This window comes from Clytia hemisphaerica, unplaced genomic scaffold, assembly GCF_902728285.1.
Source record: "Clytia hemisphaerica strain Z4C2 unplaced genomic scaffold, Clytia hemisphaerica genome assembly, whole genome shotgun sequence".
Lineage (NCBI taxonomy): Eukaryota > Metazoa > Cnidaria > Hydrozoa > Leptothecata > Clytiidae > Clytia > Clytia hemisphaerica.
The window spans coordinates 1,075,695-1,103,117 of NW_027103551.1; the positions used below are offsets into that span (position 1 = coordinate 1,075,695).

The following is a 27,423-nucleotide window of genomic DNA, read 5'->3' on the forward strand; positions in this document are numbered from 1 at the left end:
TTGGAATGCGCATCAGAGAGGAGCTTAACATTACAATATGTTTATAATTAGGGAAGTCATTAAAATAAAAATAACATACTGTGACATTATTAGTTAAAGAAATAATGAGAGATGATTTTGCAGTGTCACTATCCGACCATGCATCCGTTACCTTGGTAACGAATTAGAGGGCTGTTCAAAAGAGGAATGGCACTAATATCATCCGAGTTTTGTTTTAAAAAGGGGTGAAGAGAGAAATAGCTTCTTCATTCTTGTTAAAGAAAGGTTGTAGATCACAACTTCAAACTGAGTTTTGTGAATTATTCACGGAGTGAAATATATCGACGGGTGATTTCACGATTGATTCATTTAATATTGAGTTGATCACACAAGGAATTTCTTGAATTTTGAGAGAAGAAGATCGTTTTTTATTTTAAGACGCGATGAAGCTGACTTTGTTGTTCTTGTTCGTATTCATAGCTTCGGCTTTTGGTAAGGACATTTTGTTGATAAATCGTTTACTTTTTGACTTTATTTTAGATGTAAATGAATGCGTATGTATAAATTTTGACGTGTATTTTTTTCAACATTCTAGCTGAAACGACAAAAGCAGTCCCTGAGCCTGAAGGTTCAAAAGCTGAACCATCTGCTGAACCAACAGCAGAGCCAGAAAAATCCAATCCTGAACCAGAAAAATCCAATCCTGAGCCAGAAAAATCCACCGCTGAGCCCGAGACAAAACCAGAGCCAGAGGGAACTGGAAAGTCTTACCCTGAGCCAGAAAAATCGACCGCTGAGCCCGAGACAAAACCTGAGCCAGAGGGAGCTGGAAAGTCTTACCCTGAGCCAGAAAAATCGACCGCAGAGCCCGAGACAAAACCAGAGCCAGAGGGTACCGGAAAGTCTTATCCAGAACCGGAGAAATCCACCGCTGAACCCGGTGTTGATTCCGGGATTGGAGCCAACGGAAATACAAGAACAGGAACAGCTGAACCAGAGAAGACCAGTAAGCCAGAGACAGAACCGGAACATTCAACATCAGAGCCAGAAAAAGGAACCGGAAAATCAGAACCAGAAGTAGGTGCAGGTGCTGGATCGAAACCTGAATCTGAGGGAGTTTCTTCCGAACCTGAAGTGGGTAAGTTGAAGTTTCTTCTTTTTTCAAAAGTTGTGAAACGAAAATTTTCACCAAGAACAAAAAACCATGGAGCTAGGTAACACTTTTTTAATTTACAGAAAAGCTTTTAAAATTACTCTCAACCCAATATGCTTCTCAAAAAGTTGGATAATTGTCAAAGAATGTACTATGACTCTGCCAAATCTAAATTTACCAATTTATCCTTTCTTCTACAGAACCTGAAGTTGTGTATGGGATTCTTGGAGCACTTCTCGGCGTCTTCATCATCGTATCTATCATGTTCTTTATGTTGTGGAGACAAGCCAAAAGTGCACTCATTGCCACCGACAAACCTACCATGAAAATGCCTTGAGCAAACCGACTCTTCCTCAGATAAAACAGGTACAGACACGATTGTGTTTTATCGTTACACGAAAGATTACTCTGATTCAGACACACTCCATTGTCTTGTTATAGAAAATAGAAATAATAACACATTTCTAAAAACAATTTCTAAGCATCATATAAAAGTAGTGTGGAATAGGTTGTCAATGAAATATAGCACAGTTAGTTCACAAGTGAAAGGCACTGAGGAAGATTTCATTATTATGCTTCAAAATTAGAATACAGGTGTCAATTCCTTCGATATGAAGTGACGCCAAACGATTTGACATCTATTTTGAAAAGGATGATTTCATGAACAGCTAGTCTCTTTCCAAATAAGTCTAAAAAACTTTAAAGGTTACCTAACAATCCCAATTAGGTTAATTTTTGCGCGGTTTCTTCTTGTTTCCATTTTTGCATGTAATGCGTTACATAATCTGGAAGTAAAAAACGTGTAATTATAGATAAAGAGATGCCGGAAATAATACCTTACCTAAACAATACACAGGAAAATAATTAGAGAAAAAGAATGAGAAACAATGAAATTCTTCTTTAATAATTCATATTCAATTATTTTGTTTCATTTTTTAGGGTCAATATATGGTCATCCAAATACATATACACACGTCCAACACCAAATCAACCCTCAAGATATAGTACAAAAATATTTTTAAAAAACTTTCTATTTCAAAATGACCCCTATATAAATTATTTTTTTACTGGAAGCGAATCCTGGTTGGTTTAATGACTCGTGATTTCCCCGTAAAAATCATATAAAATATACAATAAACAATGCATTCAAAATATATATATATGACATTTCATTTGTAAATAATTTATAAATAGTATTTTAGTATGTAGGTTTAAAGGAAAAAATTCAAAAATATACATTCGTTCGTTCATCAAAAATCTAATTGGTTTTAAATTCTTTTAAAATTTGCGCCGTTTTGTTAGATTACACCCCATAATTGACAAAGAGCGTCAAAATGACATAGATCAACTGAGCTCAGCTGAGGTAGTCTTTGTAAGGATCAGTACAGGGGGAGGAGGCATGATTGATAAGTTACAGGGAACTATATTGACACAGTCTGATGTCTCGTTAGTACATTTTCTTTTTGCTCTTTGATGCTTGGTCAACAAATTACCATAACAAAGCCTTGATTAAATTCATGCACTAATCGAGATAAATACTTGCAATAAAACCCGACATTTATCTATAATGAAGAATAAATAGAATGCATTTACGAATTACAAAAACAACTCTAGGTGGCCAATTAAAACGCAATCTCCTACCCTAATTACTTTAATTTCCGCTCTTAACAAGCTACAAGATTGAAAGTCGAGATATCTACCCAATGTTCAGGAATGAATGTTGAAACGACATTCATAATACGTGAAAATTGGCGTTACATAACTCAACCAAAGGATGAGTTAAGATAAAGGAAGTAATGTTTCAGAAATGTTCTCGTATCTCGATTTCCATGGGAAACAATTTGTTTGTTTGTATTTTTGTTGGACTGAGTAACTTGTAGAGGAAATCCAAGAGAAAGAATGATCCATTTATTAAGTTCTTTTAGTTTCATCCATTCTATATTTCGACATTTTCTTATCAAGTACCTCAACGAGCACCAAACATCTTTTGGACAGCAGCTCCCTATGATTACGAAAATGAAGAGAAATTTGAGGTAATGCACGCATTCGGGGAATAGATAAAACAGGACATCGAACTCGATATTAGAAAGAAAAATTACGAAACCTTCTCCATCCGCAAGTGGAATGGACAAAATGCTACTCGAGATTCCTTACTTATATTGACACACATCACATACCCAATAATAAAATTGATCAATGAAATATCTGATGAAATCAAAAGGCGAAGAAAATTCACTCTAAATTAGGCAAATAGTCATGTTGAAATGACAGAGAGAATTTCGGTACGTAAAAAATTTCAATTTCTGGCGAAAAATTTTCTTATACAACCCGTGCCACAGACCGGCTGGGACCCCTCTCAAAGGATAGATTTTTGAACATCAATAACAAGTAGAATAGAATTTGAAATCCCTACCATTAAAACAGGTGGTTTCTATTCCCATTCAGAATTGAGCTTCCTCAAAGAGACAAGGATGTCTATCCTCATAAAATTCAAAATCCTCACAGAAGTCTACTCACAGGCATGGCGTATAGAAAGAGGAGCATCAGAATAACCAGCAGCAACAAGAAGACTACTTTACAAATAAGACCACGATGTGAATTGACGAAAATTCTGAGTGTTCGAAGAGGGCCGATCAATAACCGCATACTCTCTTGAGGGCGTCTAAAAAAGGAAGGAGAAAATTGTGATTTCGAGCTTCTGATTTGGAATTATTTACAGGTACTCATCAGATCTACAATTTATATTTCCTTTATGAAGGGATAATCCTACAATCAACAATATCCAACAACGGTAAGTTAACCAATAAGTCAAAAAGTCAACTAGAAGAATTTTAACGATCAACTTGGATGATCAACAAACCAATTAATGTCATAAACGAGATTCCATGTCATGTAACATATCGTCCGGTGTTGAGATGATGTGACAACGCAAAATATTACTCTCAGGCTTCCCCAAATCTAACACCTCCTAGAAAGAGCCAAATCAACAGTGTGTTAAGGCACTTGGTGAGTTAAACCAGCAGAGCTAGTGATTAGCGAACTTACTTAGGTTTTGAGAGAGCATGAGGTTCATTTCGTTGTTCACCGACAGGGTTCTCGTCCGCTTCTTCTTTCGTTAACAACTCCAATTCCAATTCAACTCGACCCTACAAAAGAAAATCAAATCAATATATTGAATTCACTTATTCTCATTGATAAGTCTTGACCGCCCACTCCTTTAAAGTTTTACATATTCCCTTTTTCAAGCCTAAAGTCCATTCGCCTTAAGTGAGCACTTTTCTGATATTCCATGTGGAAACCACTACAATGGAGATTAGTCAAATGATGCTTACATGGTTCACACGTGATAACATAAAATAGCGCTCGCATAAAGCGAATGGACTGGGCCCACATATATCTTATGACTGGATTTCTTTTAGCCATTCGTGTAAAATATCTTGTAAGAGACACGTTCAAAATCCCACCCAGCTGGCACAAGACGTTGTTTCAATGTTCATCCAACGTTATATTGACGTTGTGAATATTCGATGAACGTTGAAACAACATTGTGCACCAGCTGGGCACTTACACCATCACCGTCTTCTCGTTCAGGGTCATCCGTTTCCAAGGGCCACCATCCACGAATGGTGGAGCAGTTGAACAAAGATGGTGTCCTATTCTCGTTCTTCGCTAGTTCTTTATATTTACCCATTGACCATCCCCAGGGTTTGCCGAAATATGGTGGGACTTTCAGCAAGTTGATTCGACGCTCACCTACGGTTAGAAATTTTATTAAAAATATACCTTTTTCGGTAAGAAATTCTTCGGTAGAAAATGACAAAAAAATCGCTCGGTGACGGAATTTTTGACAGACGAATATTTTTAACCGGCGAATATTTTTCACCAACGAATTATCTACCGGTAAAGTATTGTGAGTAGAAAGTATTAACAATAATAACTCTTCGTAGCTTCACAACTATGTCTATGTAATTTAAACTTTTCTTTTTTTTAAAAAGTTTTCAAATCTTCGAATCCCGTACAATACATACCTAGAACATCGTGTGAGAAAAGGTCGTTCTCTAAACATTCAATCACGAGCTCCGGTCGATAATATAGAGCTGTCTTTTCAAATGCTACGTTCTGCAAAAGAATAAACATTGAAATAAGTACTGATACTTTAAGGGCAGAAAGTTTCACGGGCAGAAAGTTTCGCGAAGTCAAAAAGTCGCGAAATTTAGCGAATTTAAGTTTCGCGAATTATGGTTTTAGCCGAAATTTTACAGATAGAACTTTCGCGAATTCATATAAAATTTACCTTTTTTGGTAACAAAAACACGCAAAAATTTAGCAAACAGTGCAAAACTGAGTAGGAAAGTTTATTTTTCGCGAAAAAAACTTTCGCGTTTTTCAGGTTTAATTTCTTACCTGGCAGAAACTTTCTCGAAAAAGGATCAAAATCGCGAAAAACGCGAAAGTGCGAAAGTTTCTGCCCACGAAAGTTTCTGCCCTTAAAGTACTAAAAGCTTCTCTTAGGTTCCAAATAAACGGGCCCCCTGCTTGTTAATTTTTCGAAAATTAGGACACCCCCTGTTTATAAATTTTCAAGAATATTTTCAGCTGCCAAAGAGAAGGCCCCTTATTTAGCTCTAAATAACCTGATTTTAGCCTATATTTACCTTATTTTGGGTTTTCAGAAGTACAATTTCTAACCCCTCCGGAAATTTGGTCCCCCCGTTTATTAAAATTTTGAAAATTTTCCAACATTATTCGAACTTTTATATCAGGTTGCACCGAGAAACTGATAAAGATGAGAGTCTATTCGTCTACCATTAGTATTTACCAATTGGCAATATATTGATAACGCAGACCCTTTGATTAAAAGAAGACGAGCAGACCTAAATGAAAAAACGAACAAAGGAACTTTCAACTGACCGTTTCTTTGCGGACGATTTGTCTTTTAGCTTGGTGATATTTGAAATTGTATTTAAACCTCCAATTGAACATGCCAGAACCGTCAGTTGACCTACAATGAAAAATATGAAAAACATGAGTCGACCATTTCCTTAGCTTTCTAATGGGTCTCTCATTTCCAACACGTCCACTGCACTGAGTTTACAGCTGATCTAGATCTTACAAATTAAACTTCTATAATACCAAAATTCATTACTAGTTGATCCTCCTCTTACCCCTATACGTCAAGCCTATACTTGCTTTTGGAAAAGATTGACGTGACTTATAAATGAACTTTATTTGACGTCAAATAGAAAAAGTTTATTTCATATCGAATGTTTTTTTCTGAAAAAATTATCCTTCGTTGACCCACCTTCGAGAATAGACGCTCGAAGGATTATTCTTGTTATTTTGTGAGAATAGTATTGTTGGAATCTGTTTATATCGATATATTGCATATATAATTATGGCTGTTGAAGCACACGAGTGTGTACAACATGGTTTTGTTCTGGGACGGAGCCTGGGCGAAGGAGCATTCGGAATGGTTAAGCAAGCAGCGTATGCAAACTTTAACCACGTAAATGACTCTCTTGCCAAAAGGCTCCGTCGCCTGGGGCACAATGATCAAGTAAGCCTTTTCAAATATGCGTTTTTTTTCTGTCTGCTATCTATTTTTAGATACCTCTGTGTCACAGACCCAGTGGGACCACTTACAAGATTTTCGTCCCCGATAGAAAAAATACCCTACAATTTCAGCCCCACCAGGAAATTGCCTTTGATTTCACCTCGTATCGAGATTTGATGTAAAAATTGCATCCGAAAACCATCTCCGTTAGATATTTTGAGCTTAGAACATAAAATAACAGAATATAACATGTAGTTTTTCACTGTGCTCTGTTGTTCTTAATGTCTTAGTATTTTCAGAGTTAGTTTTCTCAACTAGATGAATCGCATCGTTTTAATTTGTTAGTGTTAATTGGCTCGTTCTCTCCACATCTGATTAAAAAACATTCCTTATGTTAGCGTCTTATTTGGAACAGTTCATTTCTGTTTCTGTTGTAACTCCGGACCATCATCAAATCTGCACTCGGGAGATATTGTGGCAAAATCATGTAACGACTATTTTCTTATTTTCAGGTGGCAATTACAATCATGCCCAAAAGTCTTGGCATCGAAACTGTCAAGACGGAACTGAACTGCATGCTTGCCCTGACTGGAACAAAAAGCACTGTTCAGCTATTGAAATTCTTTCAGGGCAGCATGCACGTATACTTCGTCCTTGAATTCTGTAGTGGTGGAGATTTGGCAAATTTTGTTCTTAACAAAAAACCCCAAAACAAAACCCAGATTTTCAAGGACATTTTTCTTGGTGTGCAGCAATGCCACCAAGAAAACATTGCACATCGGTAAGATCTTTTTGTTTCATATTTCTCTATTTTTTTTATTTACACCAGACTAAGATGGTAATTAAGATTCTGATTAACTAATTTGAATAGGGGTAGCAAGATATCTTGAAAATTGAGCTCAATTATTTATTAAGGTCAAGCCTTTTTTCTTGTTTTCTAGCGATTTGAAGTTATCCAATATTCTCATCGATCAAAATGGCGTCATCAAGATTGCTGGTAAGCATATATAATAAAGCCCGATATAAAGTTCAAACTAATATGAGCAGTGGCTCATTCGAAGGCTCAAGAACGACCGATACGCTTCTTTTAGAGCTTTTAATAGGAAAATACATTGAACATTCACAATTAGTTAGACACAGTGTATTCATATACATACAACAACCAATCAAGCTAGAACGTAAAGATTTAGTAAAACTCCACGTACTGAAGACTACCGATCAACTTAAACTTTTTCATTTATTATATCAAACAAGCATAACTTATATTGAAATTTCAATTCAGATTTTGGTCTTGGATTTATCAAATCGACCCCAGAAGAACTCTGCGAGGATTATTGCGGTACGCCCGGTTACGTAGCTCCAGAGGTTGAACGGGGATATAACCTTCTTAGCTACGACCCATACGACGGCTTCAAAGCCGACATGTACAGCCTGTAAGTTGCTATTTCTACACTTCGTTTTGTAGAACTTTTAAATTAGTTTAGATTTTTCTAATCTTGGAAAAATTCGCTACAACCTCATATTTAACTAAAACATAGTTTGCAGAGGGGTATGAACCCCCCCAGGTTTATTTCACCCCCCCCTATATACCCATCCCCCCCTTTTGTAATGAAATCTTATCCCCCCTTTTTTTTTACAGAAAATCTGTTTCGAAGGAAACTCGCTTTCCCACCTACCAGCAAAATTTTCAACAAGAAAGAGTATGAAGTATTATAGTCACGAGCCAACAATGACAGAATATAACTGTGACAATTTGTATTTGATTAGAAAATTGACCAAAATTTCCAAACCCCCCCTTTTTTATTTGATCCCCCCCCCTACATTCCCATCCCCCCTTGTTTTTTCGGCAGATCTCGGTACCCCCCTACAAAGGCCCTCCAGAAAGTTGGCATCCCCCCCTATTAAAAAGGGGGGGGGGTGCAAACTATGTAAAACTCAAAGTAGTCTAAAAAGTGAACAAAAAAGCTATGACAAGATTTTTAAGAAACACAAAGTTCTTTGTTAGATGATTACTAAAGATATCACTATGTTTCATCTGGCGTTATCTTCACACATTGGTTTAAGTTTGCATTTTATTACTATAATGCATAATTTCAATATCTTTTCACTTTCAGAGGCGTGATTCTCTACAAATTATTGACAGGGAAATATCCACACAAAACCTGGATCAAAGATTGTACTTTCTCTTCAGAATGCCGTGATCTATTGCAAAAGCTTCTTAATGAAATCCCGAACTCACGCCCGACGATCGGCGAGGTATCGAACCATCCTTTTCTCACTCCCAAGGTTGTTGCCAAAGATCAAAGGAAACAAAAACTTGATAACATCGACAGGCCATTCAAAATGAAGAGCAAAAAACAAATATTCGTCACACAAGACGTACGTAATAAGATGAACAACAACCATAATCTACGTACCGTCTTCATTTCAAACAACGTGACATTCAAAGATCAAATGAATGTAGTCGTAAACGTTGATTCAAACGCAAAATTCCCCAACGGTCATCATTTCCCCTCTACAGAACAGTGGGAAAGAACAACCAAAAATATAAAACTTGTAAATAGTATATACATTCATAATGATTATCAAAATAACCACAAAAACTCTTCAAAAACACTGAAAACTTGCGCTGTGCCATTTCTCGGTCTTTTCGTTTCCTTTCCTCGCTTTTTGAAGGAATATACCGAACAACAATTTGTTTTCTAAGATTCGAACAATCATCCAAAAAGAGAAGAATTTATTAGCTTGTTGAATGTGCTTAAATTAGCTTTTATTAAAATTCTTCGTGAGTGTCTCGTGTAAGGCCTGGTTAAAAACCTTTTCAGTGCGGATCGAAGTTGCTTTGTTCTAGCAAAAACAAAAATTCAGATATCCCAATATCGGAAAGAAAGTACAGAGCCCCTTTTCAGGGAAAGATCAAGAATATTTTTATGTTTAACCATCTTTTTAAAATTAATTTTTCATGCTGATTCCGAATTTGAAATCCGTTTTTCCATATCTCTCACCCCTGGGCGGCTACCGGAGACACCTTATTTCAGAGAACCGCCCAAAACCGCTAAAAGTCCTTTTTGAATAGCTTTCTAGTGATGCAATATTTTTTTTTAAATCAGTTTTTTATGCTAAGGAAAATTGATAATTTGAAAATGTTTGAATTTGAATGAAGAATTTAATAACAACTTGTTTTCGATCAGATTTTCATGCTGATTCCGAATTTCAAATCAGTTTTTACACATCTCCTACCCTTGGCCTGCTACGGGGCCGGCTACATGAGGTTCTTTATTCAGATAATATCGCAAAAACATGTTCAAAAAATATTGAAAGGATATTTCTGAGCTGTTAGGAATACAGGGTTCATCCATTTTCTATGAGGAATACAGGTTTAATCCATTTTCCTTGAGAAATACAGGGTTCATGGAATTTTTTAAATAATTTTAATTCAAACGAGTAATATTAGAACAGGTTTATAGTGAATCTATTGAAAGATACCAAAGTTTAAGAAATATAACCTTATTCTAAAAAGTAACTTCCAAACAAATGGACCAACATGAAAGCATTTACAGGGTTGTATCCCTGGGAGGGAGGGACGTTTTACTACTACTTTTTTTTTACTTTTCCCTACTACTTTGAATAACTTCGAATTTTACGATACTTTGCAATAATTGAAATTCTCGAAATTAGGTATTTTATGAAAGTAAATTTATAAGAAATCATTAATAGTGAATTATAAAATATCAAATTAAGTTTGGTGGCTAAAAGAGCCCACAAGCAACCTCGTAGATTTTAAGGGGTATGCGGTTATGAGCTTACCTAGAATACGCTATGCCTATTCCTGCTTTTGGAAAAATTGACGTAACTTATATCAAAAATAATTTTTTGACGTCAAATAAAATTTTTTTTTACATAATGAATGTTTTTTTTTGAAAAAAGTATCCTTCGTTGACCCACCTTCGAGAATAGACGCTCGAAGGATTATTCTCGTTATTTAGTGAGAATAGTATTGTTGGACTCTGTTTATTTCGATATATTGCATATATAATTATGGCTGTTGAAGCACACGAGTGTTTACAACATGGTTTTGTTCTGGGACGGAGCCTGGGCGAAGGAGCATTCGGAATGGTTAAGCAAGCAGCGTATGCAAACTTTAACCACGTAAATGACTCTCTTGCCAAAAGGCTCCGTCGCCTGGGGCACAATGATCAAGTAAGCCTTTTCAAATATTCGTTTTTTTTTCTGTCTGCTATCTATTTTTAGACACCTCTGTCACAGACCCTGTGGGACCACTTACCAGATTTTCGTCCCCGATAGAAAAATCGAAATATCATATCGAGATTTGATGTAAAAATTGCACCCCAAAACCATCTCCGTTGGATATTGGATATTGGATAAAATAACAGAATATAACATGTAGTTTTTCACTGTGGTCTGTGGTTCTTAATGTCTTAGTATTTTCAGAGTTAGTTTTCTCAACTAGATGAATCGCATAGTTTTAATTTGTTTAGGGTTAATTGGCTCAGTTCTCTCCACATCTGATTAAAAAACATTTCTTACGTTAGCGTTTTATTTGGAACAGTGCATTTCTGTTTCTGTTTTAACTCTGGACCATCATCGAATCTGCACTCGGAAGAGATTGTGGCAAAATCATGTAACGATTTTTTCTTATTTTCAGGTGGCAATTAAAATTATGCCCAAAAGTCTTGGCATCGAAACTGTCAAGACGGAACTGAACTGCATGCTTGCCCTGACTGGAAAAAAAAGCACTGTTCAGCTATTGAAATTCTTTCAGGGCAGCATGCACGTATACTTCGTCCTTGAATTCTGTAGTGGTGGAGATTTGGCAAATTTTGTTCTTAACAAAAAACCCCAAAACAAAACCCAGATTTTCAAGGACATTTTTCTTGGTGTGCAGCAATGCCACCAAGAAAACATTGCACATCGGTAAGATCTTTTTGTTTCATATTTCTCTATTTTTTATTTACACCGGACTAAGATGGTAATTAAATTTCTGATTAACTAATTTGAATAGGGGTGGCAAGATATCTTGAAAATTGAGCTCAATTATTTATTAAGGTCAAGCCTTTTTTCTTGTTTTCTAGCGATTTGAAGTTATCCAATATTCTCATCGATCAAAATGGCGTCATCAAGATTGCTGGTAAGCATATATAATAAAGCCCGATATAAAGTTCAAACTAATATGAGCAGTGGCTCATTCGAAGGCTCAAGAACGACCGATACGCTTCTTTTAGAGCTTTTAATAGGAAAATACAGTAAACATTTACAATTAGTTAGACACAGTGTATTCATATACATACAACAACCAATCAAGCTAGAACGTAAAGATTTAGTAAAACTCCACGTACTGAGGACTATCGATCAACTTAAACTTTTCCATTTATTATATCAAACAAGCATAACTTATATTGAAATTTCAATTCAGATTTTGGTCTTGGATTTATCAAATCGACCCCAGAAGAACTCTGCGAGGATTATTGCGGTACGCCCGGTTACGTAGCTCCAGAGGTTGAACGGGGATATAACCTTCTTAGCTACGACCCATACGACGGCTTCAAAGCCGACATGTACAGTCTGTAAGTTGCTATTTTTACACTTCGTTTTGTAGAACTTTTAAATTAGTTCAGATTTTTCTAATCTTGGAAAAATTCGCTTCAACCTCATATTTAACTAAAACTCAAAGTAGTCTAAAAAGTGAATACAAAAGCTATGACAAGATTATTAAGAAACACAAAGTACTTTGTAAGATGATTACTAAAGATATCACTATGTTTCATCTGGCGTTATCTTCACACATTGGTTTAAGTTTGCATTTTATTACTATAGATCATAATTTCAATATCTTTTCACTTTCAGAGGCGTGATTCTCTACAAATTATTGACAGGGAAATATCCACACAAAACCTGGATCAAAGATTGTACTTTCTCTTCAGAATGCCGTGATCTATTGCAAAAGCTTCTTAATGAAATCCCGAACTCACGCCCGACGATCGGCGAGGTATCGAACCATCCTTTTCTCACTCCCAAGGTTGTTGCCAAAGATCAAAGGAAACAAAAACTTGATAACGTTGCCAACAAAGAACTTGACAACGCCGAGGGAGAGCAGAATAACAAAAAGAACATCGACAAGCCATTCAAAATGAAGAGCAAAAAACAAATATTCGTCACACAAGACGTACGGAATAAGATGAACAACAAACATAATCTACGTACCGTCTTCATTGCAAACAACGTGACATTCAAATATCAAATGAATGTCGTCGTAAACGTTGCTTCAAACGCAAAATTCCCCAACGGTCATCATTTCCCCTCTACAGAACAGTGGGAATAAACAACCAAAAATATAAAACTTGTAAATAGTATATAGGTATATTCTTAATGATTATCAAAATAACCACAAAAACTCACAAAAACCCCACCAAAAAACACCCCTGTCGCATTGTTAATTATATTCTTCTACAATTATGGTCGAAATATGGTGACATTTTAGTATATTTTGACGTTTTTCAAAAATTAAAATTCGGGCGAGAATTGCTTTTTTAGCACTTCCACTTTCTTTTATTGAAGCAAATTTGAGCTTTTAAATCCTGAGATCCTAAGGTCCTAAGTCTTAAGTCTCATGTTAAAACTCAGAGTTAAAACTCTAATTTCCAACTGTAGTTTAAGGCGCTTAAAAATCATTTGTGGAGTTTAAAATTTCGCCGGGAAATGCCATTTGTCTCACATATTTTGTCCATAATTGTAGATCAACTTCTTTCCCTTCTTGAAAGAATATCCGAATATCAGAAAATTGAAAACGAGATGTTTTCCAGTAGAAAGCTCTTTCTCGTCAAGAAACAGCCAAACCCCTTCAGATAAAAAAGTTTAATATGCTTGATTGCTTACTTCAAGATCAGAGGTTTATTCAATAGAAGGATAGGTACACCAACCTTCCACCATGGTAAAAAAGTTTGAAAGATATACTCTAAAATAGATTAAGACGACTCTCAAAAGATATTTTTGATACAAAAAATATAAATCAAGTATATTAATTAAAAAACGCCAAGTCATCATCATCTCTTCCCAGTACGTAAAAAATGTTCAATCGTTTTACAATACGGCTGGACACCCCTTTATTAGAATGTACGGTGTGGAATGTTATGAAACAGTCTCATACTCCTCAAACACAATTGCAATTTGAAGTTATCGAAGGCCAAGGAATTAACTTAAGGCTTATTCAAATCACTACTAATTCGAAGCTTTTCCGTGTCTAAGACTGAAGTAGAAGAAATATTCAATTTTGGGAAACAAAACAATTTCTTACCTCCAGTGAACATCAGTTCGCTTATATTTCTCTGGATGTCCTTCGATCCAGCCTTGAAAACGGATATCACTAGACCGTGCTCCTAACAACATACTGTTCTCTGTGAGAGGAACACCTTCGCAATTCCACACAATCACTCGAAGTTCATATTCTTTTGGCTTTCGGGGCGTGATATTAATGGGCGGCATTGGCGAAAGGTGAGATCCTCTATCGCAAATATCCACCCACATTAACAGTTTGCCCTGAAGAAAAAGATCGAGAAACTCTTAAAAACATCTAATTTTCTGCAAACTCCGAATCGATAAAAGGAAACAAGAAAATTATTTAGTACCTCTGAAGAAATATTATCAGTACACACCTGTGGTAAAGAAGAAACATTATGATTGTAGAGTGGCCTCGTTTCTATGTGTTCAGGGACCAACTCATAGCCACAATCTCCCCCGTGATGTTTTTTATAATCATGGAGTTTCTTTAAAAAGAAATTCTCCACTTCTTCTTCGTTTTGTTTGTTGATGGATGAAGGTACTATAAGATGTAAGAAGAGAATGACGTCATCATTTCATCCATGAGTACATATTTCCCCAAAAAGCAAGAGGTGATGTAATGTCTTTCATTGCATTCTTAAAACACTTAAGGACTCTGACCATAGTGAATTTTTCATATTTGCCATCTACAAAATATAGATTTCTGCCTGATGTAGCCAAAAAACTATGGCATGTTATACATTTTCTGTTAGGCCAACTATTCCTGAATCTGAAAATTTAAAAATCGCAATGAAAAAATTTAATGAAGAAGAAAATGTTTTTCAACTTTAAAGACCTTACTTTTGACGAAGAAAAAACATTTTGAAAAAATTTTTGCGTTAGAAGGTGTATCTTTAACTAAATTAAAAATACATTTTCGGAAAATTTTTGTAAAAGCTTCTTTGTCTCAAAATTTTGAAAAAAACCGTTTTTGACCAATGTTTCATCCCAACCTTTCGTAGAAAAACAACAAAAACAATTTTTGATACATCGATTTAGAAAATTTTTCCGAAAAATTTCAAATAGTTCATTTCTTTGCAGACAATTTAAAAAACATTCGAAAGAAAAACGTTAATTACCCTTTGAAACTTAGCATTTTTTATAAAAGAAGATAATATAACATTTGATTAACGTCTTTTTAAATTCATAACGTCATTTTTGTAATTAAATTCTTATTTACTCTTGATAGAATAAATTTCCAAACAACCTGTAAAAGTAATTTTTTGTTAAAAGTGACAAGGAACCCAAAACAAAAGTTTTATCTTCAAATCCCTTAACATTATTTTTGACTATTGTCAGAGCCCTTAACTCTCAATTCAAGTGAAAAAAGATTCGAAAAATAACGGCTACTACAGGATGAGATGAACAACGACACTAAAATAACTTTTCAAATCCCAACAAAGAATTTGTCTTGTTCATTAGTGGTTGAGGAACTTACACTTGACGTCTGGTTTTTTTCCATGATGGTCACGAGTGAAGATCTGTTCGTAAATTTCTGACGGCTTACTTGAATCTCGCCATTGAGCAAACCCAGACCTGCAAAAGTTAAAAGGAAAGTCACGGGTTGAAAGACAAAGATTAGCATTGAAGAAAAATGAACCTTTCCACTATACACCACATTTGAACAAGCTATTGCGAAGCTCTACTAATAAAAATTCCACCTAGATACACATACAAAATAAGCCAGTGAGAACCAAAAAGTTTAAAAAAGATAACAAAGGTTTTTCAACTTACGAGAAGTAGCGCTTCGCGAGCCCGTAAGTGGGTCGATGTTTACTGAAGTAACGATTTTCAATGTCGATTTCCGTTTGACCGATCAGTCTTTTGGTGATGCGATAATCTTTGTCGTAAACGCGTATCTTCAGCAAGTTGTCGAAAGGTAATACTGCCGTCGTAAATTCAAAGCATCTAAAAGGTTAACAGAAGTTTTAAAGCCTGGTTTAGACGCACAGATTTCGTCATCCGATTCTGAATTTCCTCAAGCATTATAACGTAATGAAAATTTTCAAAATCTGTAAGCTCTTTAACCAAATTTACCCATCAAGATGAGCGTGTGTAACGCACACCTATAAATGAGAGCGTCAAGTGTATGCTGAGAAAAGAAACTATTTTGCAAAGGAGAATTTTCTTTTGATGTAATCCTTACTTTCCAAATTCTGGATTAAGTGTGTTGAAGAAAGTTTCAGATTCTTGTGCTTCACAATCACCGAGTTTCACTTGCACGTATGGATCTGCCTGTAGAAAGAACAATGGAAATTGTACGATAAATATTCCTAATTCGAAGTCTATAAAATTTCTGCTTAGATATGGATCCCAACAATATCCACCAAACATTGTGTCGAGCACAAGATTATATATAGCAGGGATCTTATTTAAGCCCGGCGAACGGCACGAAAAAAAAAATTCACCGGTCTAAAAAGTTCGGTTCGTCGCCTCAAGTACATATTCACGCAAATCAGTACACTGAACTTGCTAACACCGGCCCTTGGATCTAGAATTTGCCAGAGTTAATTTTTCATTCGTGAATCTAAAAAGATATTGCGTAAGCAAGTGGTAAAAATGCTTCAAACCTTCCCATCGCTGTCTTGAGCATTCAAGTCCATCGCCTGCAAAAACAAAACACACGATTACCAGATATTTTTAAACAAGAGATCATTTAAAAAGACAAGACAAAATAATAGACTTGATAGAATTTTGCGAGCCTCTGTCCCTAAAAAGCACTATCAAGAGAAGAAGACTTACAGCCACACAGTAAACACGAACGAGGATTTTCTTCGGTTTGTTTGAAGGTGGATATTGGAAAGTTCCACGAGGGTTGATCAAATATTTGTGGTCATTCTCTTTCATCTGGTGTTTCCGCCATAATCGAATGCTGGCCTGGAAGAGAATTGATTGATCGTTTTGGGTATTATCCTGTTTTGAGAGTTATCCTCCAAAAGACCCCCAACCTCAGTAATCACTTTATGTTACTATCCTGTTTTAATTATCCTTAAGTCTATTTTCAATAACAGTGGATAAACATTGTGGAGGATTTTTCAGCTTCATTACCTTGAATTTTCCTTTGATTTGATCACGACCTCTGTTCTTGGTTTCATCTTGTTTACCAGTTCTGATGGCAAATGTGGTCAGGAAATCGCTGAAGTCATTGAACATCTTCTCAAGTTCACATTGGTAAATCTGAAAAGAGATGAGAATTTTAAAAACTCCAGAAGCAAGTTCATACCTTTTGGTAAAAATGCGTTTACCAGCGGTAGCATTATCATCTTTGGATTGGGCCTTTCCAGAAAAAAATTGAACATAGGGAGGGGTGGAGGATATAACATTTTTTGGTAATTTACCCCCCGGACATAGTGACTTTTAACCCCCCGAACAGCAGGTCAAACCCCAAGGACAATCATCAGTTGACCTCTTGGACAATCAAAATTACCCTCAAACAGAGCAAAATTACCCCTAAACAGAGCAAGTTTACCCCCCCCCCAGACAAGGCAAATTTTGTAGATTTTTCACTACCCCCCCCCGGACACTATATCCTCCATCCCCCCATGTACGGACATTTTCTGGAAGGGCCGCTTGTCATCTCTTTGATAGACGTTCAAAGATATGTTGATACTATGGTAGGTTTACTAAATGAAACACTCACCTCGATCCGAGGTACATTCGGTTCTTCTTTCCGTTCTTTGTCTTCCAGATCTCTGATCGATTCATAATACCTTGACCACCAATCGTACTGACTCTGATTCACGATCCTCCGCTTTTGTTTCACTTTTCGACCTTTTCCAGCCGCTTTCCCTTTCTTTAGAACGTCTTTTTCATTGGAAGAGAAAAACCAACCAAGAAAACCAGTCTTCTTTGGGGAATCTTTTATTTCATCAAAACTTTCTGTACTGTCAATGGTAATCTTGCGACTCATTCGGTCAGTGTCTAGAAGTAGAAAGAATTCGGAAAATAATTTACGTTAGATGACCTACTCTACACCAGAGTGTATCTTAGGTTTATCGTTTCGAAAATTTTCCGTACGGAAATCTCTGCGATGAAGTTTGATTAAAAAATAGCAACACTTTTCTCGTCGTCTCCCCTCCCTCAACCGCACTCCATCGCAGCGATCGGCTTGAAAATCAGAAAAGACAATGACAACAGACCTTCTACGGAAATGGATTTTAGCCGTAGATATCGGGTCTGTGTACAGACTATAGATGACCAGGACCGTTAGTAACTTTACTATCGAATAAAGGTGTTAATGAAATGAATTTGAACATGGAGAAACAAACCTTTGAAATGATACTGGTATTTATGAGGATCTTGAAGAAACTTGGAGATGCGTGGTGAAGTATTCGTTCCGATCAATGTCTCATTGTCCGTCAGCCGATTCTTTTCGAACACTTTGAATGTGATGGTAGGTAAGAATAATGCGTCTTCTGGCAGTTGCTATGGATACGAGTCTCATTTATCAAAGGAATCACACACGAACGTTACATAATATAGTAGAAAAAGAAGAATTTATAGCAAGGTCGTTTTATGAATTCAAGAAGACTCGTTTTGCACATAATCACTTTTCTTTAATCTCTCAAAACGTGACAGTTAGCACGAACTTTGGTGATGGCCAACCGTTAGAAGGAACTTTCCTCAAATTGCATTCGGGAAGCATTTTATTGCAACCTAACCTACCACGTCAATGATGAAGGCTTCCAGTGGGAAGTTTGGATTGTTGGTTGCATTATTACAGTGCTTGGAACGTATTTTATCAACCTCTTTCATTGTGTAACCAACGTTATGCGAAAGTAATTCGAATTTGTATCCAATGTCAGCTTCCACATATGGTTGTTTGATGGGCAGAAAAATCTTACCCTTCTTTAGTTCACGAACTCCCCAAAATAAAACCTATAAAAACCATTAGATGGTTGCATCGAAAATAAAAGAATTTCTAACTAAAAGTCTTTAACAACATACAGGCGAAGTAAAGATTCTTTAGAGGATCATATAGATGATTTCATTGAGGCTAGCAAAATTTCAAAAGAATAATAATTGGACATAGTCAGGATTCCTCACCTCCAATCTGTATGATTTCATCTTAGGTTTGATGTACTTCGGCAGTGGGAGATATTGCTCTGTTCTACCATCCAGACTTTTATCTCGAAATGCGAGTGGAAGTTGAGGAATACACGATGATCCGGCCTACGAACAAAATCACAATATTTGATAAAAAGAAAAATTCCCTGAAAAATTTCATACACTACACATTATTTTTAGTGGGGCATAAAGTTTAAACATAAGCCATAATTAATGGCTTAAATAAAGCCTAATGGTCAAATTTTGACCCCTCTGAAAAAGAAATTTCCAATGAAAGAAAGTTGAAGCACGGAATTTGAAATGCTGGACCGAACTTCAAAATTCCGAAAAACGTTAAGTATATTTCGAACTTGATTGTACAGTTAAGGTCATAAACTTTATTTGCACATGTTGTTTAGTACATTGCACATAGAAGAATCGGTCATTAAGGTCATCTTCAAGTCGTTCATATTTGAATTCAACCTCTGCATCAGTTTTACCAGTCAAGTCGAGTCTCCATAACTCGAATACGCACGGGGAACACAAAACTGTCCGAGAGAAAATTTTGAGTTATGGTGTAAGGTCTATATAAGGCATTGTTAATTGAAGAAACCATAAAATTTGTTCGAGTTAAGGAGACATTCGAGTTATAGAGGTTCATGTTAGAGGCACTTCACTATATCACACTTACTGAGTAAAGTTCGAAGCAAGCCAAAATTTCACCATAACGTTTGTCACCAATAGTGATTGGGAACCATTGTAGTTTTGGGGGACTGGGCTTCATTTTGTCACGTTGTGCTCGACCAATGATACAAGGTGTGGCTGCAGCATGGCCAAGAAACTCTTCTTTGTCTAGATAAATAAGAGAATGAAATAGTAAGGTCCTGAATAGTAGAGGGTTCGAATAAAAGCGGTGGGTCCGAAATTTATCTCCAAAAACCCCCCAAATTAAGGGTAATTATAAGCTAAAAACAGGCTATTTAGAGCAATTTAGATGTGATTAAATAAACGGGGAGCGGGGGAAGGAATGTTCGAAATTTTTAATAACCGGGTGGGGACGCTTATTCGGGACCTTAGAGTAGACAGCTTTTTTAGTCAGAACAAACCATGATTAGGCGGTGTAAAACTCTCATTAGCGTAACAAATTAATCTGAAATACTGCTTGTAATGGAGTTTCTACCTTTATCCTTATCAAAGACATTAAGCAGGATGACCGGCTTATTTCTGCGTAACTCTTCTTCACTCTGGCACATCTCGATACCATCCAAATGAAACATCTGATTCCACACTGGTGAGCGTGTCTGATCAATTATACGAGTCGTTGCTACATGTTGTCCGAAAATCAAACGGACAAATGGATCGGACAGTCCACTACTGTCCGAACCGAGTACTGTTCGCCCTTGATACAAATATGCACGAAGGATGTACCTGAAAATATAAAAATATCTTGAATATTAAAGAAACAGGCTTTACAAAACAATAATTACTGTAACCTGGTTCTTAGCTCATTGGATTTTCTATATTTATTGATGGAACCGGACGTTACAAGAAATTAACTTCAAAGAAAAAACCATCACTTACCTGTGTATGTGTTCATTTCTGTAGGTGAGCACGGAAGGCGGAATAGTTTCCATCAGGTCCACCTCACGAAGTTTTGGAATATTCTCCAAGTATTTACCCGAAAAATTGTTATCTTCACCCACCCAAAATCTGACTTCGAGCTTTCCTTTCACTAAATCTTGATGCCTCTCTTTCTTGCCGTGGAAAGCGCGTAGTAATATCGTCCGCACGAAGCCGCCGCGTGAGCCATCCATGGAAATGATCTCTTCCACAGGTATTCGAGCGTATCCGATTGGTTCTTTATCAGAGCACATAAGGAGGATGACATCAGGGAAGGAGTGTTGTGGCTCGCTTGCCAAGATCTTCAGTTGATCCAGAATGAAATCCATATCGAACTTAATTTCTTCGAATGTACGATCGTTCCATGATTTTATCAACTCGTCAGATTTTGACTTGAGACTTTTCTAAACGCAAAAAATATAATATAGGACGTTTATTCTTAAGACCTTTTCAGGGAAAATGGAACTCAAATTGAGTCTATAAGCAATCGAAACACATTTATGGACATCCGTAATAAACTGGAAAAGGGAAAGCTTACTCTTAATTTGATGCGTTTCTTTTTAATCTTGACATCGAGTTTGTTATGGTTGATATGTGAATCAGTTTGCATTTTCTCCTCTAATATTCCTCTCAATTCATTTAAGCTGGAATGGATAATTTTCTCCAACTCTGTGCAACATTCGGTCTTTGCTTTGCTATCCGTTCGATGTTCAAATTTCGTTAAAGCCATCACAACTTCTTCTTCGAATCTCATAACAATCTTCTTCATCAAAACATTGTTGTTGATGCGAAAGAGAAGATCAGGTAGTGTGGTCATCAGATGCATACATGGTTTGTGTGTATGACCTTCACTGTTGAAGTTCAAACTGCAATATTGCGAATTGTTACTTATCTCTTCTGGTTTATAACGATCAGTTTGCCAAGAAGCCTTCCCTCTGTTGTCTTCTCTCTTGTGACCAATAGAGAGTTCAAAATGAAAATGTTTGTGACTTTTTTCAAACTCAATCATGTTAGCATCAAAAATGGTGGCAAAGAGGAGAAACTCTTTGGTAGAATGATGAAATCGCGTTTGCTCCTTTGTTTCGATCTCTTGAACTTTGTGTAATTCTTCAAGTGGTGCGTAACCGTACTGCTCAGTAGTGATTCTGACCAACAGCCTGCCATTGTACATGTGTCCTTGACCATATCCATTATTGATGCTCTCTTTGTTATCTGATTCACTGCACGAACCGTACAAATGAAGCCACGTTGGTCCAAAATCACACGCGAAAGCATCGTCTAAAACGGAGCGAAAGTGAATAAATATATCATAAAGAAGAAATTTCTCTCAATTGAAAGTGATGGTCTAATACTTAGGTTAATAGGTAAGATAGCAGCTCTTTCCGGCTTTTTTAAATAATTCGAATACTTTAGTCAAAAGCAAATCATATATTTCGGCATAATCACTGCAATGTAAAAACGGTCAAATCGGGACAATGAAAATAATACCCAGCTTTTTTACAGAAATAAGATGAAAGTCACTCTCACCATGGTCATTTTCAGTGACGTCATCATCGAAGAAAGAAGCTTGTATCATGTTAATGCTTGCGGTTGCCACAACTTGATCATTGGAGATTGGACCTCGTTGATTGACAACCTGGATCCTCATGTTTTGTATACGTGGTGGATGATAGCCAACAAAGCTGACCCTCTTGTGAAATTTCATCGTGTCTTTACCGCTTTCTTCTGATACGCTCCCTTCAGCTTTGTATTCTTTGACACGTGTAATCTCACTAACCGATTTCGACCCGTAGTTCACCTACAAAAATGGAACAGATTTTTAGCGTAAGGATTTAATATCCGAAAATCTTGAACAATTCAAATTCCAAAAAGTTTTCAATTCCTATATCACCTGTTATTTGAATCATATTGTAATCCAGTCAAAACCATATCAACTTCGGAATATAAGAAGCTCAGCAAAATTTACCTTAAGATAGGGGTTCGAAGAGTTTTTATTCAGCAAATGTTCTCCTTCGTAGATGAACACATTATAGAGGCAGAGTTCTTCCTCCATCGGGAAAAGTAGATTAGATTGAATGTCATGTTTCTCAGTTGAAGAGGAGCATGGGGCGAGCCATTCTTCATGGTGTCCGTCTTGTTGAAAGGTGGCCAAACTCAAAAGAACGTAACCTCGTTTCTCATCGTGCATGTCCTTATCTCGTATCTCCACCCATTTACGGATAAAACAGTGTCCTGGTTGACGATATGCTGTCCATAAATCGAACTTGCACGAACCAATTAGATTTGATCCTGAAATTGCGTGAAACCAAAACGTTATTTTGCAACCTCATTCTCATCACGTATGATAATACGATTTTCCGACGTGATTGCGTATTGTAAATTGCATTATCATTACAGTCGCCTTAACATCCCACTAGTGTACAGAAGTTAGTGTACACGTTTTTTTTATAAGAACATCCAAAATTTTTGAAGCCTTGGGATGTTCTTAACTTTTTGGGTTTTAAGCCTAAAAATGTTCTTAAAATGTTCTTATTTTCACCATTTTGTGACCATTTTTACCCATTTTCCTAAGAAAACGGGTGTTTTTGAGTCCACAAAGCCTTAAAATGTTCTTAACTTGTTCTTAACATTTTGGCCATCGAAGCCTTAATTTCATATATAGTTTGTTCTTATAACAAAAACGTGTACAGAAGTTAGTTTACAGAAAACTTATACAGAAACACAGAATAGATAATAGATACCTGAATAAATAGAAATGTTGAAAGTGGCGTCAAGGAATTGCTCCATCAAGACACTTTCTTTGCTCGTATTGAAGGGATATTCCCATACAGGATTATTTGTTTTCTCCATTGACGACGTTGTAAAAACGTTCTTCGGTAAGCTGAAATCTTGCAAGATTTTAACCTCTGCTTTTGGACTGATGTCTGAACCTACAAGTTCTCGCGCTTCGTGAATATAGGCACATACCTAGAAAGTAAAACATTGTTTAAAGGTAAGCGACTCTCATTGGAAGAACGTTTGGTTGCATCACCCTATTTTCCAAGTGAGCTGAAAAATCTATACATTCACTAACAGCATCAATAAGCTTTCAAAACTATGCTCATCCACATTTTGTGATTTATAATATAGAGAAAGTTTGAGATAGATATATGAATGCACTTACTTGCCATTCGTCAAGCTTATGGATGTAGAGCTCTGGGAATTTCAGATTCACCGATGACCTAAAATTGAATTCGTCTAAGTTAGTTTGGATTATGAAAATTCAAATTAATTAACCTATTAAAAGCCACTGACATCACATGAGTTGTTAAATTTTGTCGGTCTTGTATTGGTAGATGTGAACCTAGGAGCGCCTAACCCATGTAATCCTGTTTAGTTTACCTCGCCCTCATTTTATTCTTACTTGAGGTGTACACGTGTATTTAAAATCAAAATCATTTTAAAATTTGTTCCGAAGTGATGTTAAAAGACATCTTAGTCCTCGTTCTATATTAAAATTCATCTTTACATAAAAAAGTTTGAAAAATTTTAATAACAAACCCGACTAGTTCTTCATCGAACGTGCGATGGTGGAGAATGGGCGTTTTCGGGCGGACATTTGGCGCAGGTGCGTTCAGGAGGCTCGAGGATGAGACCTTTCTTAACTGCTCCATCATTGGCTGACTTGTTGCAAAATAAAATTCTTCTTCGCAGTCGCTCTTATCACTGTTCTCTCCTTCCAACAGCCTTTTCAACTCAATTTTCTGGTAGTGGATAGTGAAATTCAACGAAACCTAAACAATTCGAGAACAGAGAAAGCAAAGCAATGAATTTTGACACCAGTTGGAAGTTACAATGAGAAAACCGTCATCCATGGAGAATACAGCAGTGATGAATCCTCTCAGGAATTTCTTCATCCCATAGAAACGTTCACAGAAAAATCAAATTGTACATTCTACGAAAAGGAATATTTACAAGGTCACTTTATGAATAGCGCAAATAAAAAGCTTTCTTCATAATGAACCTAATCAAACCGTTGGCTGGATGTATCCAGGAGTAAAATCAACAGGAAGAAAATTTAGCTAACATTGAATAGTTTGTCCTATGGAAAAACCCTACCACTGACTGTAAATGCCATATGGTTTGAAGTCGAGCCTTCCGAAAAGCATTACCACCCCCACGATTCATTCCTAAGGGAGAAAGTTTACTGTGTACCTAAACCCAACCCGCTACAATTACGTAAAACACAAGCTGGCGCGAGAGGAAATGGGTGGCTCCCAGTATCAATCAGAAGAACAGAATCCATTACCTTCCATCTTTTAAACTATGAGAACATATAACTGAAATACTTTACAAGCATCAAGCGAATGATTAAACCATGTAGGAAGAATCATTCTGGTTAACAGAAAATGTTTTTTATAATTTTGAAAAATATCACTTGCTTTTCTCATACCTGTTTTCCTAACAAAAGAATGATATAAATTCTTCTCTCGAGTGTTGGGTAATTACCAAGGAAACTGATGGATTCGTAAAAACAAAAATTGAGAGGTGTAAAGCATACTCTATCTAGATTTTAATCATAATAACAGCCGATAGGTGATGAAAGAGTTTGTCATTTACACTACACGCTTTTTTTTATAAGAATACACTTTATATAAATGTCCATGATGAAAATGGCCAGAAAATTAAGAATATCGTGAGAATATTGTCATTATGAGCTGGGTTAGCTGAACTTTTAAATTTTATCTTCCTTATATCTGTTCCTTTCCACACTTTTTACTTTGTTGTACTTTACATAGCTGTTTAACGCATTGTATTTATTCTTTTGTTTTTTATGCATACACATGAGAAAGTTTTCATTGATTTTCGATGACTTTGAGACTATGACTGGTAAAATCTAAAAACTAACCTTAAGAATATTTTAAGAATATTATATGATGATTTCGACCAAAAAGTTAAGAATATCCATAATGAAATGGATTTACATCATTATGGTACCAAGGCAGCTTCTGTGTTTTGGCGAGTGTAATAGCTTATTTGCATACCTTTGATTTTGCATGATTCTCTTTGATAAAAGTCAATCTGGCATCAGTAACAGTAGTTTTCTCCGTTTGAACTTCAGCGAGGTAGCCTAACCGATAGACAGCTCTGCCGACATACCTAAAAATGCAAAAAGAATTATGTGCTCAGGTCACATTTTTTAACGTATTTGGACCCTACCTAAATATGATGATGAAAAAGGTTCCCTAACGGGCAAATCACACACTTTTTGGCTAGATACTGACCATAGAGCAGGCTGTTTGGGTGCAATTGATTATAGAATAAAAGAATGCATTATGATCAGCGACCTAAGCCGTTGTTGATGCCATAGATATCATAAAAATAAAAAGATCGGATCGGATCGGATTCAGGAAATTTTCGTCGCCAGGTTTCCGGGCTACACACGAAGTAGACTCACTTTTCATGAAAACGCTTTCGTTTTAACAAAACAATTTCTATGAAGTCTGTCTCATTGATAAGCTGCAGATTTTCCCATGAAATTTCCTGTCAATCAAAATAAAAAAGAGAAGATGCCAAAACAGGAAGGCATAGTTATTGGGGTAGCTCTCACGAATAAGGTAACTCACAAAAAGGGTTCTAGGACCTTTCCCAGCGGCCGTGACACGAAGGCCGTAGAACATCCAGCTACGGTGCGCAAGGTTGTAGGTTACCAAAGAGTTAAAAAATGGTATTGCCTCTCTGCTTCATGCTCGGCAATGAATGAGAAGGGTCAAGGTTAAGTTGAGAAATCTAGGGAACCTGTCCCCATTCAACTGTCTTTTTCATCATTTCATTGTCCTAAAAAATTTTTCCACTTTGTCTCCGATAAAACCAGGAAGTTAAGTGAATGTAAAAATGAAAAAGAAGAAGGGAGAATTTGGCACCTGTACATGCAGTGTCTTCGATGGATCGACGAAATCAAGAGTTTCTTCCAAATCTTAAAAAAAAGAAAGAATCTTAAAGTTCAACAGGTAAAATACCACTTTATTAGCATATACTTGGACAATTCACTCGATGAGCATGAAATCAGTTCTACCGTTCGAGCTTTTGGATATTCATTTTCTTTCGACCAAAAAAACAAAAAGTTACTGTTACAAGATGATGGGAACCAAATTGGCAGAATTTTTGGAAAAAATGATATGTCATTAATTATCTAAGTACCATTTTACAATAAAGAACAGACAGATGTGTGCACAGCGTACAGCTGAAACCAGTATACTATTGAAATGTATCTAGCTTGAAATTACGCATAGAGATTGGTTGAGAAGTTAGTTGTCTCCATCTAGGATGTAGTCAGTTCTGTCCAACAAAAATTGACCATGTAAGAATTTCAAAATAGGTATATATAAAATACCCGAAAAATGCCACGAGATCCAAGATTTTCTAACTTTATGGTGTTAAAAAATCAAGGCCTGTTAATTACCTCTAAATTTGAAAATGAAGTAACAAGCTTCACTTTGTGCAGTTCCCGATAAACTTTTGATGGTGATTTTCAATGAAGCCATCTTGCAGTAAGACCAAAGCAGTATGCATATAGATCATTAAGTTGTCATCATGAAGTAAACGAATTAAATTTGATCTCGTAAAACGTCTCTTCGTCAAATATACATTTGTAAACAGTATCATTGGCATGTCATATTGACCTCTTTTTATGAATAGAATGTACGCGATCTGTAAAAAACAACCAAGAGTTTGAATGTGCTGAGATGAATATAAA

At 36.2% G+C, this 27,423-nt stretch overlaps 3 protein-coding genes across 4 annotated transcripts; 2 read left to right on the forward strand and 1 right to left on the reverse strand.

The window, feature by feature from the left end:
• Positions 1–247: 247 nt before the first annotated feature.
• On the forward strand, positions 248–2,389 carry LOC136800175 (E3 ubiquitin-protein ligase RNF12-B-like). Its single transcript, XM_067056789.1, has 4 exons — positions 248–471; positions 575–1,117; positions 1,333–1,498; positions 2,072–2,389. Exons 1-3 carry the CDS (start codon positions 423–425, stop codon positions 1,467–1,469), a joined length of 729 nt encoding a protein of 242 aa, XP_066912890.1. The 5' UTR covers positions 248–422; the 3' UTR covers positions 1,470–1,498; positions 2,072–2,389.
• A 227-nt stretch (positions 2,390–2,616) lies between these two features.
• Positions 2,617–27,377, reverse strand: LOC136800173 (otoferlin-like). 2 transcript variants are annotated; one of them, XM_067056787.1, is made up of 31 exons: positions 27,130–27,377; positions 26,591–26,643; positions 25,712–25,826; positions 24,228–24,460; positions 23,851–23,908; positions 23,429–23,654; positions 22,654–22,976; positions 22,215–22,485; positions 21,226–21,965; positions 20,649–21,091; positions 20,248–20,495; positions 19,759–19,919; positions 19,068–19,193; positions 18,687–18,899; positions 18,290–18,446; positions 17,662–17,942; positions 17,070–17,198; positions 16,764–16,898; positions 16,592–16,627; positions 16,168–16,256; positions 15,756–15,929; positions 15,460–15,557; positions 14,357–14,523; positions 13,999–14,240; positions 6,044–6,134; positions 5,161–5,251; positions 4,701–4,885; positions 4,178–4,278; positions 3,650–3,794; positions 3,098–3,134; positions 2,617–2,694 (listed from the first exon to the last, which is right to left on the reverse strand). In XM_067056787.1, the coding sequence occupies exons 2-30, from the start codon at positions 26,596–26,598 to the stop codon at positions 3,099–3,101; spliced, it is 5,322 nt and encodes a 1,773-aa protein (XP_066912888.1). In that variant the 5' UTR covers positions 26,599–26,643; positions 27,130–27,377; the 3' UTR covers positions 2,617–2,694; position 3,098. The 2 variants fall into 2 exon arrangements, with proteins under 2 accessions (XP_066912888.1, XP_066912889.1); XM_067056788.1 differs by lacking the exons at positions 2,617–2,694; positions 3,098–3,134; positions 3,650–3,794; positions 4,178–4,278; positions 5,161–5,251 and having other exon boundaries at positions 4,775–4,885.
• On the forward strand, positions 10,627–13,108 carry LOC136800055 (testis-specific serine/threonine-protein kinase 3-like). Its single transcript, XM_067056672.1, has 5 exons — positions 10,627–10,886; positions 11,353–11,621; positions 11,780–11,835; positions 12,121–12,271; positions 12,552–13,108. Exons 1-5 carry the CDS (start codon positions 10,725–10,727, stop codon positions 13,024–13,026), a joined length of 1,113 nt encoding a protein of 370 aa, XP_066912773.1. The 5' UTR covers positions 10,627–10,724; the 3' UTR covers positions 13,027–13,108.
• Positions 27,378–27,423: the final 46 nt, after the last annotated feature.

What these genes read in the sequence shown, in the direction of transcription:
- LOC136800175 (XM_067056789.1), top strand. Translation starts at nt 423, where the DNA reads ATGAAGCTGACTTTGTTGTTCTTGTTCGTATTCATAGCTTCGGCTTTT. An exon ending in ATTCATAGCTTCGGCTTTTG is followed by an intron (nt 472 to 574) that starts GTAAGGACATTT and finishes TCAACATTCTAG; the next exon opens with CTGAAACGACAAAAGCAGTC. An exon ending in TTCTTCCGAACCTGAAGTGG is followed by an intron (nt 1,118 to 1,332) that starts GTAAGTTGAAGT and finishes TTTCTTCTACAG; the next exon opens with AACCTGAAGTTGTGTATGGG.
- LOC136800055 (XM_067056672.1), top strand. Translation starts at nt 10,725, where the DNA reads ATGGCTGTTGAAGCACACGAGTGTTTACAACATGGTTTTGTTCTGGGA. An exon ending in GCCTGGGGCACAATGATCAA is followed by an intron (nt 10,887 to 11,352) that starts GTAAGCCTTTTC and finishes TCTTATTTTCAG; the next exon opens with GTGGCAATTAAAATTATGCC. An exon ending in AAAGCCGACATGTACAGTCT is followed by an intron (nt 12,272 to 12,551) that starts GTAAGTTGCTAT and finishes TTTCACTTTCAG; the next exon opens with AGGCGTGATTCTCTACAAAT.
- LOC136800173 (XM_067056787.1), bottom strand. An exon ending in CAACATTTCTATTTATTCAG is followed by an intron (nt 22,977 to 23,428) that starts GTATCTATTATC and finishes ACGCAATTTCAG; the next exon opens with GATCAAATCTAATTGGTTCG. An exon ending in AAAAAAACCAGACGTCAAGT is followed by an intron (nt 14,524 to 15,459) that starts GTAAGTTCCTCA and finishes TACATCTTATAG; the next exon opens with TACCTTCATCCATCAACAAA.